The sequence below is a fragment of the Suncus etruscus genome, chromosome 5 (genome assembly GCF_024139225.1).
Source record: "Suncus etruscus isolate mSunEtr1 chromosome 5, mSunEtr1.pri.cur, whole genome shotgun sequence".
NCBI classification, from domain to species: domain Eukaryota; kingdom Metazoa; phylum Chordata; class Mammalia; order Eulipotyphla; family Soricidae; genus Suncus; species Suncus etruscus.
In genome coordinates this window covers 28256578-28274137 of record NC_064852.1, presented here as the reverse complement: position 1 = coordinate 28274137, position 17560 = coordinate 28256578, and the positions used below count along the sequence as shown (strand labels likewise).

Sequence of the window (17560 nt, the reverse complement as noted above, 5' to 3'; positions counted from 1 at the left end):
CACATTTATTTGAACATTTTCCTATTTTTTATTCCAAATTTCTGGTAAAGGAAAAAACACGAAAGCAGATTCTCAGGAAACTTTGGTGCTAAAAGTTTGTTGCTAGGTTACTCCCACCCTCCATGGCAAGTGAATCCTGGAGCTTTGGGTCCATCTTGAGTTCCATGTCCCATGGCCAGTGTTTCTGAGGGCACTAATCTGGGGACAGCCAAGAGGTGGCAGCTTCTCAGACATTCCAGGGGATTCCAGTTTGTGGCCAGAGTGAGAAACTCCCACTGGGGCTTAGACCCATGGGTGTTTTCTGGGCTCTTTCTGCACATGTCTCGTTGGCCAGTCCAGCTGGTATGTCCATGTGTCTTTTCCATGGGTCACAGCGACACTTCTTCCTCGGTGACTCAAAGAGAGATCTGCGCCCCGCTGTACTTCAGCTCAAAAGAACTGGACGAAGTCAACGTAGTCACTGTATATCAGAAAAGAGATTTCCTTTCTGATGGCACAAACACATTCACCTCCTTTCTTAGTGAAAAGATCGGTGACAAAATAAGGAGCTATGTGTAGGAGGGCATTTTCTTCACATCATTTCTCGAGTCCAAATTTAAAAACAAAATAAAAATTTGTGTCAAGCCTTTGAGGATAATATATTAGGTACTTTAACAGCATAATAATTTAACTGGGAAAACAGTAATAGTTAGTTTGAGATTTTTATTTGTAATTTATCCCAAAAGTTAAAAACAACTTTAATTTTCCTGAGTCCCTGACAAATAAGCAAATATAAATCTTGTAAGTTTTTAAAATGTTGGCTTTTTTTTTTTTTTCAAAGACTCCTCCAGAGTCTGGAATAGTGTGTCTTGCTATCTTGCTATCTTTTTTTTTTCCACCAGTATAAGTAACAAACCATGCACTGGGGTCAATTTTCAATGACTAATCAAACAGGGTAACCAAAAAAATCAATCATCCATCAGCTACAAAATTGCTCAAGATTAAAGTTTCTTGACAGTATTATAAACGTAATATTAAGTGGATTCTCCATCCATACAAAAGGATGAATTTCTATTCCATTAATAATACTGATTGTTAATGGTGAGAAAATGTTTAGAACATTTTAAAATATATAAAGAATCCCATTTTTTTATGTCACCATTCTGTTTTTCTTTATTTTGGGTTCCACATCTGGCAGTGCTCAGGACAGTGTTTCCGACTCAGGAACCATGCCTGGCAGTGCTTGGGGAACCCTGTGTGGTGCTGGGGATCAAGCCCAGAATGGCCACATGCAAGGCAATCATCTAAACCTGTCTACTATCTTTCTGGTGCACATCTTAATTCTGATGTATTATCATGCCATGTATTTTGTCTGGGAATATTGTATAGGGTCACTTTTATAGGTCATTGTTATGATAAAACCAAGGCACAAGAATACAGTTATAATATATATATATATATATATATATAAGTTCCAGCACTTTGTGCCAATTTTGGAAATATTTTAAAAAGGAGTCCATCTCCTCTTTAGTCTATTAGAATTAATGAACAGTTACACAGTAAATTGTGTAATAAAAGACTATTTACCCACCATTTTATTTTTTTAAGCATATGGCTATTACTGTACAGGCTGTGAATAACTTTAAAAAGTTTTAAATATTAAAACCTCTCATCTCTAGGCAATTGAAAGTTTTGTGTGCCTTGCATTATTCTAGATAAATATAGTCTCCACTTTAATTGGCAATCAATATGGCAATTATCAAATGTTGAACTATTTTCATTATATAAGTAGTGGGACTCTTTCTAAGTGCTAGATTCTCTCTTTCCCCTTATAAAACACAGAACAGACATAGGAAGATATTCAATATAAAGAATACACAGACAACAATAATAAAATTCAAATATGAACTCCAAGATCGAATTCTAATTTATCAGGACATTCCATATTTTAAGGAAAGAAATAACACAGTCCTGTGACAATTCATTTGCTCCTTGATTTTATAAAACTACTAGGACATTGACTTAAAAGTAGTAAAATCTTGGTTAGGGTGTCAAGCACTGAAGGGACTTGTACATTAAGTTTTTTGTATTCATAAAATGAAGGAGATAAAAGGCTTTCAAAATCTAGGGAGGGAGAGAGAGAATAGTCCACTGAATTGAGAAAGGTGGACTAAATTACTAAAAATTGCACATAATGCTTTGAAAGAAAGGGTGTTTTCAAGACTCAAGGTAAACACTTAGATCCAGAAAATTCCATTTCCTGGCACATGCATGCCACAGACAGAACAATTCCCAGTCCAGCAAAGGCCACGCCACCAAGGGGTCTGCTCCTGGTCTCACCAGCGAAGTCCCCTATAAGGTTTGCATCCTGATTCTCTTCACATGGGGGCTTCGGGCTTCTGCATCTGCTGGATTTGCTTCTGTAACTGGTCCTTATCCAACTTCATCTTGGTTTCAAGAACTTGCCTGAGGGATCCTATGCTTTCATAGATGGCAGTAAACCCTTGAAGAAGAGATACATTTCACAAGAGTTGGTATGTGAGAGACTAAGCTGTATTAAATACCATAACATGGAATATATAATGGTTGGTTCAGGCTAAAATTATTCATGGAAGCTATAACAATGAAAGAAAAAGTCTGATTGGAAAATACAGTTCCATAGTTTCTTAGTTTTTCCTCTAGGTTACTTACTACTTCCAAAAGGAGAAAGAAAGATTACAGAGACCACGTCTGTCACACAAGTGATCAAAATTGATGTCACCAATAGCAGGAAAATTTAATAACAGGCACTCTGTCCCTACTTCCCCTGCCACCAAATAAGAATCTGGAAGGACACATCACCTCTCATATTTCTATCTAAAATGTACAAATTTGGGCTGGAAAAATAGTCCAGGGTAAAGGCACTTGCTTTGCATGCAGCCAACCTAGGTTTGATATCTAAAACCTTCATAGTCCCCTGAGAACTGCCAGGAGTGATCCCCAAAATGGATTCCTAAACACAGAGCTTGGGATTAAACCCTGAACATAGCTGGGTGCTCCCCCAAAAACCAAATAAATAAATGCACAACATAAATGTAAAACATGGAGGAATTCTCATTTTTAGATTATAATCTGATTACCAAGTAGTGGCGAGAAGGGCAAGGAAAGTGGGAATGATCATAAAATGTATAAAATGTTAGTTTAATAATGTGATTTAGGGACCAGAGTGGTAGCACAGCGTTAGGGTGTTTGCCTTACACACAGCTGATCCAGGATGGACCTGGATCAATCCCAGGCATCCCCTATGGTCCCTGAGCCAGGAGTTCAAACTCCATTATCTCAAAGCAAAATATATAGACTACACAGCCTGCGTCTAATTAAAGGGAAACCAGTAGAGTCAAGCTACACAGGACATCCCACATAATACAGGTCTGTTTTTGTTTGTTTGTTTGTTTGTTTTTTGGTTTTGGGTCACACATGGCAACACTCAGGGGTTACTCCTGGCTCTACACTCAGAAATTGCTCCTGGCAGGCACAGGGAACCATATGGGTTGCTGGGACTTGAACCACCGTCCTTCTGCATACAAGGCAAATGCCTTACCTTAATGCTATCTTTCCGGCCCCCTTTGTGTGTGTGTGTGTGTGTGTGTGTGTGTGTGTTTTTAGCACTATTTTCAGTAAAGAGGCTGAATAATCAAGTACAACATGAAATTTGAAATTCAAGCCTAGACTGTGATGGGTTTGCTATAATAATCTCTGTAATATATTTATGTATAAAAATTACAAAGGGGTAAAAAAAGCATTATGATTTCTGCGATTGCTTCCAAGAGATTTAGGAAAACATATTTAAATACATATTTAAATTTAGTCAATATCTAAAATGTTAACAGTTGATGTCGATTTAGGTGAAGGTAGAGTTTTTGAACTATTCTTACAGTTTTTCTAAATTTAAATGGGCTTCAAAAGAAAAAAACTTTTCCATCCAAAAAAGCATTTATGGGGCCAGAGAGATAGCACGGAGTAAAGCGTTTGCCTTGCATGCAGAAGCATTTGTAGGGACCGGAGTGGTGGCGCTAGAAGTAAGGTGTCTGCCTTGCAAGCGCTAGCCTAGGACAGACCGTGGTTCGATCCCTGACATCCCATATGGTCCCCCCCAAGCCAGGAGTGATTTCTGAGCACATAGTCAAAAGTAACCCCTGAGCGTCAAACAGGTGTGGCCCAAAAATTAAAAAAAAAAAAAAAAAAACAAATAAATAAAAGCATTTGTACAAAGCAAGTACAATTGGACAGTATCTAATGGAAACAGGTCCTAGGTCCTAAGGGTTGAAAACAGAATTGAGATGACCAAAATGGGGATTGGCACTCAGGGGTTACTCCTGGTTCTGTGCTCAGAAATCGCTCCTGGCAGGCATGGGGGACCATATGAACTGCCAGAATTCGAACCACCATGGATCCTGGATCAGCCACTGTTGGTCCTAGTCGGCCACTTGCAAGGCAAACACCCTACTGCTGTGCTATTTATCTGGCCCTAGAAATGGGACAATTTAAAGGGATCTAAGGAGAATCATCAAGAAGTTCAGGCATTTTGCTCATAGTGGTGATGTGGTAACTTTGCATTTCCAAAGCATCAACATTAACACTATTGTAAACCATATTAGTTCGGGGCCGGGCGGTGGCGCTAAAGGTAAGGTGCCTGCCTTGCCTGCGCTAGCCTCGGACGGACCGCGGTTCGATCCCCCGGCGTCCCATATGGTCCCCCAAGCCAGGAGCGACTTCTGAGCGCATAGCCAGGAGTAACCCCTGAGCGTCACCGGGTGTGGCCCAAAAACCAAAAAAAAAAAAAAAAAAAAAAACCATATTAGTTCAATAATAATTACAATGAGTTAAAAAGAAAAGAATGAGATTGGGCCAAAGAAGTACTAAAATGTTAGGCCCCAGAATTTGGAGGTGGTTGTTGTTGTTTGTTGTTAAGAGAAAAAAGAAAAAGAAAGGAAGGAAGGAAGGAAGGAAGGAAGGAAGGGGAGGGAGGGAGGGAGGGAGGGAGGGAGGGAGGGAGGGAGGGAGGGAGGGAGGGAGGGAGGGAGGGAGGGAGGGAGGGAGGGAAGGAGGGAGGGAGGGAGGGAGGAAGGTACAAAATTTTAAATTTATTTAATATTGTGTCCCTATTAAATAAATACAATAAATAAATGCAAGGGATTGGAGTGACAGAACAGCAGGTAGGAGCTTGCCTTGTACCTGGTTGACCCAGACTTGATCCCCAGCACCCCATATGGTCTCCAAAGCCATATGATTCCTCAGTGATTCCTGAGTGCACAGCCAGAAGTAACTCCTGAGAATTTCTGGATATGGCCCAAAACCAAAAAAAGTTTTAAAAATGAAAATAAAGGCAAAAAAATCAATTTATATGCTCCAGAGCAATAACAGATCTGGTTGGACTTTTGCCTTGCACGTGACCATACTGGAACCAACCTGGGTTCAATTCCATATGGTCCCCTGAGACTGCTAGGAGTGATTTCTTTTTGTTTGTTTGTTTGGTTTTTTTGGGGGGGTCACACCCAGCAACACATGGTTTACTCTTGGCTCTATGCTCAGAAATCGCTCCCGGCAGGCTTGGGGGACCATATGGGATTCTGGGATTCAAACCACTGTCCTTCTGCATGCAAGACAAACGCCCTACCTTCATGCTATCTCTCTGGCCCCTAGGAGTAATTTCTGAGTGCAGAGCCAGGAGTAGTCCCTGAGGACCGCCAGGTATGGCCCCCTCCCCCCAAAAAAAAGAAAGAAAGAAAGAAAGAAATTATGTGTAGGAGAAACCATCATCAAGAGTATTGTAAACCTGGGGCCGGAGAGATAGCATGGAGGTAAGCCATTTGCCTTTCATGCAGAAGGACAGTGGTTCGAATCCCAGCATCCCATATGGTCCCCTGTGCCTGCCAGGGACGATTTCTGAGCATAGAGCCAGGAGTAACCCCTGAGCGCTGCCGGGTATGACCCCCCCCCAAAAAAAAAGAGTATTGTAAACCACAGTATATCAATCAATAAAAATTTAAATAAATTTTAAGCATAAAAATGCTAAGGAGCTGGAACAATAGCATAGTGGGGAGGGAGTTTGCTTTATATGCAGCTGAGCAAAATTCAATCCCTGGTATTCCAGATAGTGTCCCAAGCCTGTCAGGAGGAATTTCTTTCTTTTTCTTTCCTTCCTTTTTTTTGGTTTTTGGGTCACACCCGGCAGTACTCAGGGTTTACTCCTGGCTCTATGCTCAGAAATCGCCCCTGGCAGGCTTGGGGGACCATATGGGATGCCGGGATTCGAACCACCAACCTTCTGCACGCAAAGCAAACGCCTTACCTCCATGCTATCTCTCCAGCCCCAGGAGGAATTTCTTAGCACAGAACCAAGAGTAATTCTTGAGCATCACCAGTGTGGCCCCAAAACAAATTAAAGTAAATGCTAAGATTCATTGAAGACAGTGATTATGAAGTCTGTCTTGCATGTTGCTAACTTCAGTTCATCTCCAAAACCACACATTCCCTCCAACATTGCTGAAATATGAGATCCTGAGGGAAATGGGAAAAAAATAAATAAATAAAAGACATTATTGTAATAATGCCCAGAAATGATAGAGATGAAGGCCAAAGGACTGGCTCACTATATGAAGCTCACCACAGAGTGGTGAATGCAGTTAGAGAAATGACTACACTAAGAACTACCATGACAATGTTGATGAGTGAGAGAAGTAGAATGACTGTCTCAAATATAGACAGAGGGTGGGGGAAGCGGGGCACTGGTGGAGGGGGGGGGTGTTCTTTCTTCACTACAAGCTTGTTTATAATCATGGTGCTTAAATTCAAAGAAAATAAAAGTACTATAATTAAAAAATAACTTTTAAAGAGAATTTATATTGACACAGAGTCGTTTTTCACTCATCTGTGGGATTTAAGAAAAATAAAAGACAGTATGGTAATAATACCCAGAGACAATAGAAATGAAGGCTGGAAGGACTAGCCCATATAATGAAGCTTATCACAAAGATTGGTGAGTTGTTAGAGAATTATAACCAACAACTACCCTGTTTCCCTAAAAATAAGACAGTGTCTTATATTTCTCCCAAAGATGCACTATACTGCTCCCAAAGATGCACTAGGTCTTATTTTCAGGCTATGTCTTATTTTTCCATGAAGAAGAATACAGTACACATTTATTGTTAAATGAAAATAAAGGAAATTTATTACCTGTATAAGGTATGGTAGTACTGGAGTTGTCAACACAAACCAGACAAACTGTGAATCCTACAGACACCAGTAGGGGCGACCCTGGCAACCTGTTTACAGTAAATTAATTTTCATTCTGAGACAGAGCCTAGGGGGCCTTATTTTCTGGGGATGTCTTATATTTCACCCAGAAGGAAACCTGTAAGTAGGTCTTATTTTCGGAGGATGTCTTATTTTCGGGGAAACACGGTATCATTACAATCGTAGTGAGTAAGAGAAATAGAATGCCTGTCTTGATGACAGGCAAGGCAGGGGATGGGGAGGAGGGAGATGGGGGCATTGGTGGCAAGAAGGTTGCATTGATGAAGGGGGGGTGTACTTTTTTTTTTTTTTTTGGCTTTTGGGACACACTTGGCAGTGCTCAGAGATTACTCCTGGCTCTATGCTCAAAAATCGCTCCTGGCATGTTCAGGGGACCATATGGGATGCCAACATTCGAATCACTGTCCTTCAGCATACAAGGCAAACGCCCTACCTCCATGCTATCTCTTTGGTGGGGAGTTTTTTTATGGCTGAAACCCAACTACAAACATGTTTGTAACCGTGGTGCTTAAATAAAGATATTTAAAAATAAATAAATAAAAATAAAGAGGATTTAATACTCACTTAGGAATGCAAAATAAGTGACTATATTTAAATTAATCAACATGATACATTACATCAACAAAAAGAAATCTTAAAATCATGATATTATTAGATGCAGAGAAAGCTTTTGCCAAAGTTCAATACCCATTTGTGATGAAAACTCTCACCAAATGGAGATAGAAGGAATTTAACTCAATATAGTAAAGCCATAGTCGGCAAACCTATTGTTTTTTTTTTTGTTTTGTTTTGTTTTGTTTTTGTATTTTTGGTTTTGGGGTCATACCTGGCAGCGATCAGGGGTTACTTCTGGCTCTACACTCAGAAATCACTCCTGGCAGGTTCAGGGGACAATATGGGATGCCAGGATTCAAACCACCATCCTTCTGCATGCAAGGCAAATGCACTACCTCCGTGCTATCTCTCCAGCCCCTTCAGAAAACTTACAACATTAAACTCAATATTAACTTTAATATCATACTCAATAGCAAAGAAACAATAACAACCCTGAAAGCTAACGGAAGTCCACTGTAAGATCTTTTAGGTCATGTATAAGATCACTCTAAAATCAGGTACAAGACAAGGATGTCCAGCACCATTAATGTCCAATGTAGACTTGAAAGTCTTAGCCACAGCAATTATGCAAAAAATTTGGAGTGTTTCATATTGAAAAAGAAGAAATTAGCTATCATTACTTACAGATGATAATATAAAAAAAACTCTAAAGGCACCACACCAAAAACATTTTTTTTGTTTGTTTTTGGTTTTTGGGTCACATCCGGCATCACTCTGGCTCTATGCTCAGGAATCGCTCCTGGCAGGTTCGGTGGACCATATGGAATGTCGGAATTCGAACCAATGACCTTCTGCATGTCTTACCTCCATGTTATCTCTCCAGCCCCCCAAAAACAATTTTTATAAACAATTTATAAGACTATATCGTAGCAGACTGAAAATCAATACACAAAAAATATGTTGTATTTCTATATAAAAAATATTCTATTTGGGGCCCGGAGAGATAGCACAGCGGCGTTTGCCTTGCAAGCAGCCGATCTAGGACCAAAGGTGGTTGGTTCGAATCCCGGTGTCCCATATGGTCCCCCATGCCTTCCAGGAGCTATTTCTGAGCAGATAGCCAGGGGGTGGCCCAAAAACAAACAACAAAAAAAATTCTATTTTAAACTAGAAATGAAAAAATTAAAAAGCAAAATCATTTACAATTGGGTCCTCCAAAATCAAATACTTAAGAACCAATAAAATAAGGAAGGAAAGATTTTATTTAGTGAAAAGTATGTCATTATTGAAAGAAATATAAGAAGAAACCAGGAAATGGAAACAACCCTTGTTCATGGATTAGAATTAATTAATTGGAATATATGACTCTTGCTTTGTTTGTTTGTTTGGTTGGTTTGGTTTTGAGGCCACACCCGATGGCACTCAGGCAATATTGATAAAATTCCCATGACATTCTTTTTGTTTGGGGACAGGGGGCATACCAGCAGTGCAGAGATTACTCCTGGCTCTGCACTCAGTAGTCACTCCTGGTGGTGCTCAGTGTTCATATGGGATGCTGGGGATAGAACCCAGGTTGGCTGCATGTGAGGTAAGTGCCTACCTACTGTACTATCACTCCTTCCCCACAGATGAAATTCTGAGTTTAATTCTTGGCATTCCATAGTGGACCCAGAGCACTCTGGGCCAAGCATTGCTGGGCCGTACCAGCTCTTCCATCCCAGAACTACCAGGTGTGGCCCCTATACATAAATAACTCTCAAAGATTTAGGCTTTTTTCTGAGACATGCCTTTTTTTTTTTTTGTGAGGGGGGGTTGGGCCACACCTGGTGGTGCTCTGGGGTTACTCCTGCCTCTGATCAGAAATTGCCCTGGGCATGCTCAAGGGACCATATGAGGTGCTGAGGATCAAACTCAGGTCCATCCCGGGTTGGCCACATGCAAAGCAAATGCCCTACTGTTGTGCTATCACTCTGGTCCCATTTTTTTTTTTGAGACATGTTTATCTTTGCTGTGAATACAAAATAATCTTCATATAACAAAAAAGAAAATGTACCAAGGGGCCGGAGAGATAGCACAGCGGTGTTTGCCTTGCAAGCAGCTGATCCAGGACCTAAGGTGGTTGGTTTGAATCCCAGCATCCCATATGGTCCCCCATGCCTGCCAGGAGCTATTTCTGAGCAGATAGCAAGGAGTAACCCCTGAGCATTGCCGGGTGTGGCCCAAAAACTAAAAAAAATAAATAAATAAAAATAAAAAAAAAGAAAAAGAAAGAAAGAAAAAGAAAAGAAAATGTACCAAAAGTTGCAAGCTGAGCAATTTTAATTTTGCTTATCTGTCCCTTCTATGGGTTTTTGAAAAATCTGCCAAGGACATGCCACTATGATTACCATGAGTTAAGTCAGAGAGGGTAGAATTTATGAATCAATTGGCTTTTAGAGAAAAAAGAATATGAACAACAAATGAATGTTCTTTTCTTTTTGGCCTACCAGCATCAACTTCTGCTTTCATTTCCTTCATGTCCTTGTTCATCTGTAACTCCAGCTTGCTGATCCGCCCATGCACTTTCTCCTCCTGTTTTGCTCTCTGCACATCCATAGTCTTCTTTTGACTCTCTTCTATTTTGTCAAGTCGGGCTGACATCTGGCTGAGTTTCATCTCCATGTCCCTTTCATTGGCTCCCTGTTAAGAATTGCATTTGTTGGCTCCAAAAGGAAAATCTGCATGGCATTTACATTGGTCACAATATAACAACAACCTGTAGAAATGAATCTCCAAGGTTGCATATTGTTCAACCCAATAGTCATTCTCCTTTTCCTTCATATTAGACTCTCAATTATCACCTAAGCTTAAGGCAACCCAGAATCAAGACTGAATTTCCTATTGTCTCTTTGAGTTTGGTGTGCCACATAATCAAATTTTTCTTTTTTTTTTTTTTTTTTTTTGGTTTTTGGGCCACACCCGGCAATGCTCAGGGGTTACTCCTGGCGGTCTGCTCAGAAATAGCTCCTGGCAGGCACGGGGGACCATATGGGACACCGGGATTCGAACCAGTCACCTTTGGTCCTGGATCAGCTGCTTGCAAGGTAAACACCGCTGTGCTATCTCTCCGGGCCCTCAAATTTTTCTTGTTAGTGAGATGTAAGTATGTACAAGTGATTGGAAGTTTTCAGGAAAAAAATTTTAAGAATGATGACTGTGATATAGGCTGGCCCCTTGTTTATTTCTCTATTCTTGGAATTCAGACATATTAGAATTCTAGCAACCCCCTAGAACTATTAGACCAAAGGTCTCATAGGGCTGTCAGGGCAATAAGCCATAAGAATCCAGGGTTGCTGAGAATTAACACGTTATCACATTAGACAAGTCATCCAATATCTAGAATCCTTTTTATAAGACAAAAATAAGCTTCCCTCTTATTAAAACCACAATTACCCTGGGGTTTACTGGCTATTATTAAATCAGTTCACATGTAAAAATAAACTGTTATCCAAAAAATTCCAGAAGTGAAAAAAAATTCCAGAAGTTAACAGATGTATGAGTAAGAATCTCAATAAATCATTCAGTAACTCTGATATAAAAAAAAACAAGGGTTGGCGAGATAGCATGGAGGTAAGGCGTTTACCTTCCATGCAGAAGAACAGTGGTTCGAATCCCGGTATCCCATATGGTCCCCCATGCCTGCCAGGGGCGATTTCTGAGCATAGAGCCAGGAGTAACCCCTGAGCATGCTGGGTGTGACCCAAAAAAAAAAAGGGGGGGTATACATATAGAAAATATTTTCAGGGGTTGGAGCAATAGCACATGAAAGGAAACTTGCCTTGCATGCAGTTCACTAGGTTCAGTCCCTGGCATCCCATATGATCCCCTGAGTCTGCCAGGAGTAATTCCTGAGCACAGTCAGGTGTGGCCCAAACTCCTCCCCATCAAAATTTAATATTAAATCTTCTCACTTCTTTGGGTTTTTTGGGGGGTAAGATTGTTGTTAATTTTATGTTTTGCTATTTTTTAGTTTTTAGTTTTTGAGTCACATCTGGAGATGGCCAGGGGTTATTCCTGGTTCTTTGCTCAGAAATTGTCCCTAGCAGGCTCAGGGGACCATAATGGATGCCAGGAATCAAACCTGAGTCCATTCTGGATTGGCCACATAGAAGGCAAATGCCCTTCCGCTGTGCTATCACTCCTGTCCTATGTTTTGCTTTTTTTCCTGGGGCCACATCCAGTGATGCTTATGTCAGGAGTTACTCCTGACTCTGTACTCAGGAATTACTCCTGATGCTGCTTAGAGAACCATATTGAAATCAAGGATTGGACCTGGTTGACTGAATCTTGTGCTTCTGTTTTTTTGTTTTGCTTTCTTGCAGGTCAGCTTTGGAGGTGAGGGCTAAAATATTGGGGTAATAGTGAATTATGTGATTTTGTTGACATTTAAAGCAGAATATACAATAAAACAGCTGGGCACCTGGAGAGAGCAGAGTCAGGCCAACTGTACCAGTAGCTCTCCAAAAGACTACCACAAGGAGGTAGTACAAGTAAAGAGAAAGGTGAAGATGATTAAATAACCAAACCCAAATAATTTGCTTGCCATGTACCAATTTCAGAGCCCACTGATTTTGGATACTGTGTGTGCAAGCAATAGTAGTCATAGTAGTTCTGCAAATCACAGTTTGGTTGGAATCTAAGGGGAAAGGAAAAGGAAGCTATAAATAAAATGGTAAGTTCTGATTAACATGATGAACTGTGCTCAGAGGGTAATGCAGGGCCTGGAAAGAGAAATCTAACCAACACTGTTTTTACCAGATCATGAGGTTAAAGCCAACTAGGGTAAAGGCTTCATTTCTTTCTTTAGAAATGCAGATATGGGAGGGGCCGGGCGGTGGCGCTGGAGGTAAGGTGCCTGCCTTGCCTGCGCTAGCCTAGGACGGACCGCGGTTCGATCCTCCGGCGTCCCATATGGTCCCCCAAGAAGCCAGGAGCAACTTCTGAGCGCATAGCCAGGAGTAACCCCTGAGCGTCAAATGGGTGTGGCCCAAAAAAAAAATGCAGATATGGGGTTATTTAGCAATAGCACAGCAGTAGGGCTGACCCAGGACAGACTCTGGTTCTATTCTCAGCATCCGACATAGTCCCCTGAGTCTGCCAGGAGCAATTTCTGACCACAGAGCCATGAGTAAGCCCTGAGTGCCACCAGGTGTGGCCCCCCAAAAAACTAAATAAATAAGGTTTAAAAACAGAAAACAAGAAAGAAATGCAGATGTGGAGTGGAGAGAAAGTACAAAAATTAAGACACTTGCCTTGCATGTGGCCAATCCTGTTTTGATCCCCAGTGCCATATATGGCCCCCCAAATATCACCAGGGTTGATCCAGAAGCCAGGAGCAAGTCCTGAATACCTCTAACTGTGGCTCAAACCCACCCCCATCCCCTGCCACCAAAAAAATAGAGAGAGATGCAAATAGATAACTTGTTTTATTAAAGTCTTAAGTTTAGCTTTCCTGAAAGTATTAAAGCTTTTTTTGTTAAATCAAAACAACATTTCAGCCCCCCAAATAATAACGTAATTCTTGCTAAACATCAATACCTACACTGTTTTCCTGAACAACCAAGGAAAGCTGATTAATTTTCTGTAAAAGTTCTTTCTCTATTCGTTCTTGTTCCTGTTGCAACCAATTCCGGGCAGATAAAATCTGGTTACTGAGGTCCTCAATTGTGCCTTTAAATCTAAAATAAGAAAGTTAGCAACTTAAAGACAAAATACTTTTAAAATGACATTACACAACATGACTCTCAGCTATGAACTTTCTCATACCCAGGTCAGCATTAAAGTAAGCTCCCTCAGAACTCTATGTTTATCATTTCTTATGTGGTTTGTTGTTATTGTTGTTATTGTTTGATTATTTGTTTTGGGGGCTACACCGAGCAGTGCTCAGGGATTACTCCTGACTCTGCACTCAGAAATTGCTCCTGGCAGGCTCAGGAAACCATATGCGATTCTGGGAATCCAACCCAGGTCCCTCCTGGATTGGCTGTGTGCAAGGCAAATGCCCTACCACTGTGCTAACACTTAGACCCTAATGTTTATCATTTCTTAGAATTGCACTTCGCACTAACATGAGAAGGCGATATCCAGAATCGTAGGCCAAGAGAGTGAAGCTTAGTGGTACAACACTTCCCTTCACATATGAGGCTGTAAAAGTTCAGTTCCTGACACTGTCCCACATCACCAAATATGATCCCAACACTAACAGTATAATTCCCAGAGCCACAAGAGTAAAGCCTCTGCCACACCATAGTCAAGTGTGTGTGAGCATTGTAACCAAATGCATGGTAGCCTGGAACCACAAAACAACAAAGAAAAACAAAGGAGAAAAATCAAGAAAAGCACCAGATAATATGTTCTGCCATTGAAAAGCTGAAATCACTAAGGGATACCTCAGGACCCAGCCCCATGCCAGAGCTAATCTGTGCAATTCAAAGCACCAAGCAACATCCCAAAATCAGAGGACAGACTGTCCCTGCTGATTCTCCCAGGCTCCCTGTTTCTCCCTGAGTGCTTTTCCCTCCTCTGTTCTTTCTAAGGCTCTCAAAATTGCTGATCCAACCATTATGAAAAACAAACAAACAAACAAACAAAACTCTCCATTCCTCTCATTCTCTCTTTTAAATACCTTAAAATGACATGCCATAAATCCTGTCTCCCATTATTTTCTTATTTTACAAAATTTTAAGAAGTTGCCAAGGAGTGTGTGTGAGAACAAGATGTGATCTTAGTCACAATTGCAAGTGAATACACATTTTGGCAAACCCTCACATTGTTTGTAATGTCTGTTTTCCTCTTCTTCCCTAATGAGAAACTCTCCAACATAACTAGGATATATAGCAACCCAGTGACAACCACTGCTAGTCTTCCCTGCAGCTAAATGTTGCTATGTGAGGAATTCAGGTATTGGGACACGTGTAAAAGTGGTAAGAACAGCTTCCTGGTGGCACCATTATAAAAGTTTTTTACATCACTTGGGCATGAAGTTATGTTAGCAGCACCTTCACTAGCTGGCCAGTCTAGAACTAAAGTCTTTCTCTGTCAGAGCAAACTTAAAAAAAAAAACAAATAGAGGGCCTGGAGAGATAGCACAGCGGCGTTTGCCTTGCAAGCAGCCGATCCAGGACCAAAGGTGGTTGGTTCGAATCCCGGTGTCCCATATGGTCCCCTGTGCCTGCCAGGAGCTGTTTCTGAGCAGACAGCCAGGAGTAACCCCTGAGCACCGCCGGGTGTGACCCAAAAAACAAACAAACAAAAAACAACAACAAAAAAAACACACAAATAGAAATGATGATTAGACTTCCAAATATGCAGACATAAAGAAATGTATATAAAGCTCAAAGAATGAATGCCACTAAAGAAAATTAACAAAATTCCTATAACAGTCCCAAAGAAATGCAGATCTGGGTCATATTACCAGCTCAGTACACAGAATACATATTTTAAATGCAAGATGCACAGGTTTGTCTTTTTTTGTTTGTTTGTTTGTTTGTTGGGGCTTGGGACTACACCCTGAAGTGTTCAGGGCTTCCTTTGGCTCTACACTCTGGGACCATATGAAGTGCCAGAAATTAAAGGTCTGCAGTATGCAATGCAAAAGATGTATAAACTGTACTATTTCTCTGGCCCCCAAAGAGGTCCAGCACCACCTGAACACCACCAAAAGGAACCACCAAGCACAGAGCTCCTAAACACTTCTGGATGTGGCCCCAAACCCAAGTCAAACCAACCTATTTATTATAGGAGTGCCCAAAAGATATAAGAGAAAGGAACAGAGAGTTTATTTAAATAAATAGAGAGTTTATTTAAATAAATAGAGTTTATTTAAATAAATAGTAACTAGGGCCAGAGAGATAGCATTTGCCTTGCAAGCAGAAGGACGGTGGTTCAAATCCTGGCATCCCATATGGTCCCCCGAATCTGCCAGGAGCGATTTCTGAGCTTAGAGCCAGGAGTAAGCACTGAGTGCTGCCAGGTGTAACCCCCCCCAAAAAAAAAACAAAAACATAAACAAAAATAAAACAAAAAAAAAGAAAGAAATAGGGCCCAGAGAGATAGCACAGCGGTGTTTGCCTTGCAAGCAGCCGATCCAGGACCTAAGGTGGTTGGTTTGAATCCCGGTGTCCCATATGGTCCCCCGTGCCTGCCAGGAGCTATTTCTGAGCAGACAGCCAGGAGTAACCCCTGAGCACCACTGGGTGTGGCCCAAAAACCAAAAACCAAAAACCAAAAAAGAAAAGACTTGCCAAGTTAAAGATTTCTTTTTTTTTCTTTCTTTCTTTCTTTTTTTTTTTTTTGGTTTTTGGGTCACACCAGCAGCACTCAGGGGTTACTCCTGGCTCTATGCTCAGAAATTGCTCCTGGCAGGCTCAGGGGACCATATGGGATGCCAGGATTCGAACCACCATCTTTCTGCATGCAAGGCAAATGCCTTACCTCCATACTATCTCTTCGGTCCCTGCCACATTATAGATTTCATGGCAAAACTCTTGAAGATCAGAAGACAGTTGGACATTATAGTTAAAATAGTGAGAGAAAAAAATATACTTACATTAAGGATATCATACCTGGCAAAACTATCCACAAGAAGTAAAGGGTAGATTTTAAAAATTGCAAACAAAAACTGAAGTATTTTATCGCTAATAGACTTTAATCACAAGAAATTCTTTTTTTTTTTTTTTTTTGGTTTTTGGTTTTTGGGTCACACCCGGCAGCACTCAGGGGTTACTCCTGGCTCCATGCTCAGAAATTGCTCCTGGCAGGCACGGGGGACCATATGGGATGCCGAGATTCGAACCAATGACCTTCTGCATGAAAGGCAAATGCCTTACCTCCATGCTATCTCTCCGCCAATCACAAGAAATTCTAAGGGGAGTTCTTCAAATGATATGGAAGGATGCTAATCAACAATGGAAAGACATGAATGTATAAAGCTCACTTGTAATGGTAAATATATTAACAAATTCACAGCCTCTTTTATTTGTCCCAAGATTGCTTTGGCTAATCAGTCTTTTTTGTGCCACACCATGCATAAACATCTCCATCAGGAAGCCCACCAGTTGTATCCCCAGATTTCCCTGGTGTGGAAAACGGATAAAAACACCCACAGGGTTCCTCAAAACACCTTCTGTGGATGCGCCTTCCCCTGCGTGGATAGTTGAGGAATTCCCAAAGAGATAAATCCATGCTCAGTATTACATTTTCTGTCCTATTTGGCTATTTCTCCCTTGTAAAATTGGAGGCCAAAATAAGGCCTCAATTAAATTCTTTCAGAAATCCCAGCACCAAAGAACCCCTTTTCTGAATAATATTTAGCACCAAAATCAAAGACAATATTTTTTCTCTTTTTTAAATATGTCCTTGCAGTTTCAGTTTCTGGTAATCAAGGACATAGCCAGAATGTAGATCCTGGGCTATTGACTCTTCCCCAAAACTAGGAACTATACTTAGTGGATTTATCTCTTTCTTTCACTTGACCTCTAAAATAATAGAGCTCATCCCAGTGAAGATTGTGTTCCTAGATTTTTTTCTACGTCTTAATAATCCCATATTTTGCATCTGAAGTTAGTTGCTAAAGTTGCCTTGAGTTATGACCTTCTCCTTTGTAACTCAGAATTCTTATGGCTCACACCCATAGCTTGATGTATTGTTTACTGTTAAACTCTGCTTTGTAATTGTAAACATTCTTCTCAAT

The 17560-nt window shown here is 40.8% G+C and overlaps 1 protein-coding gene across 3 annotated transcripts in view; it reads right to left on the bottom strand.

Moving 5' to 3' along the window:
- Nucleotides 1-1802: 1802 nt before the first annotated feature.
- The window catches only part of FAM81A (family with sequence similarity 81 member A), a 100461-nt gene continuing 84703 nt past the window's right edge, over nucleotides 1803-17560 (bottom strand). For all 3 annotated transcript variants that reach the window (XM_049773689.1, XM_049773687.1, XM_049773688.1), the window contains exons 7-9: nucleotides 13412-13547; nucleotides 10317-10509; nucleotides 1803-2482 (exon numbers count right to left, since the gene is read on the bottom strand). In XM_049773689.1, the coding sequence (XP_049629646.1) occupies nucleotides 2358-2482; nucleotides 10317-10509; nucleotides 13412-13547 (454 nt within the window). In that variant the 3' untranslated portion in view covers nucleotides 1803-2357. The remainder of the gene's footprint in view (nucleotides 2483-10316; nucleotides 10510-13411; nucleotides 13548-17560) is intronic.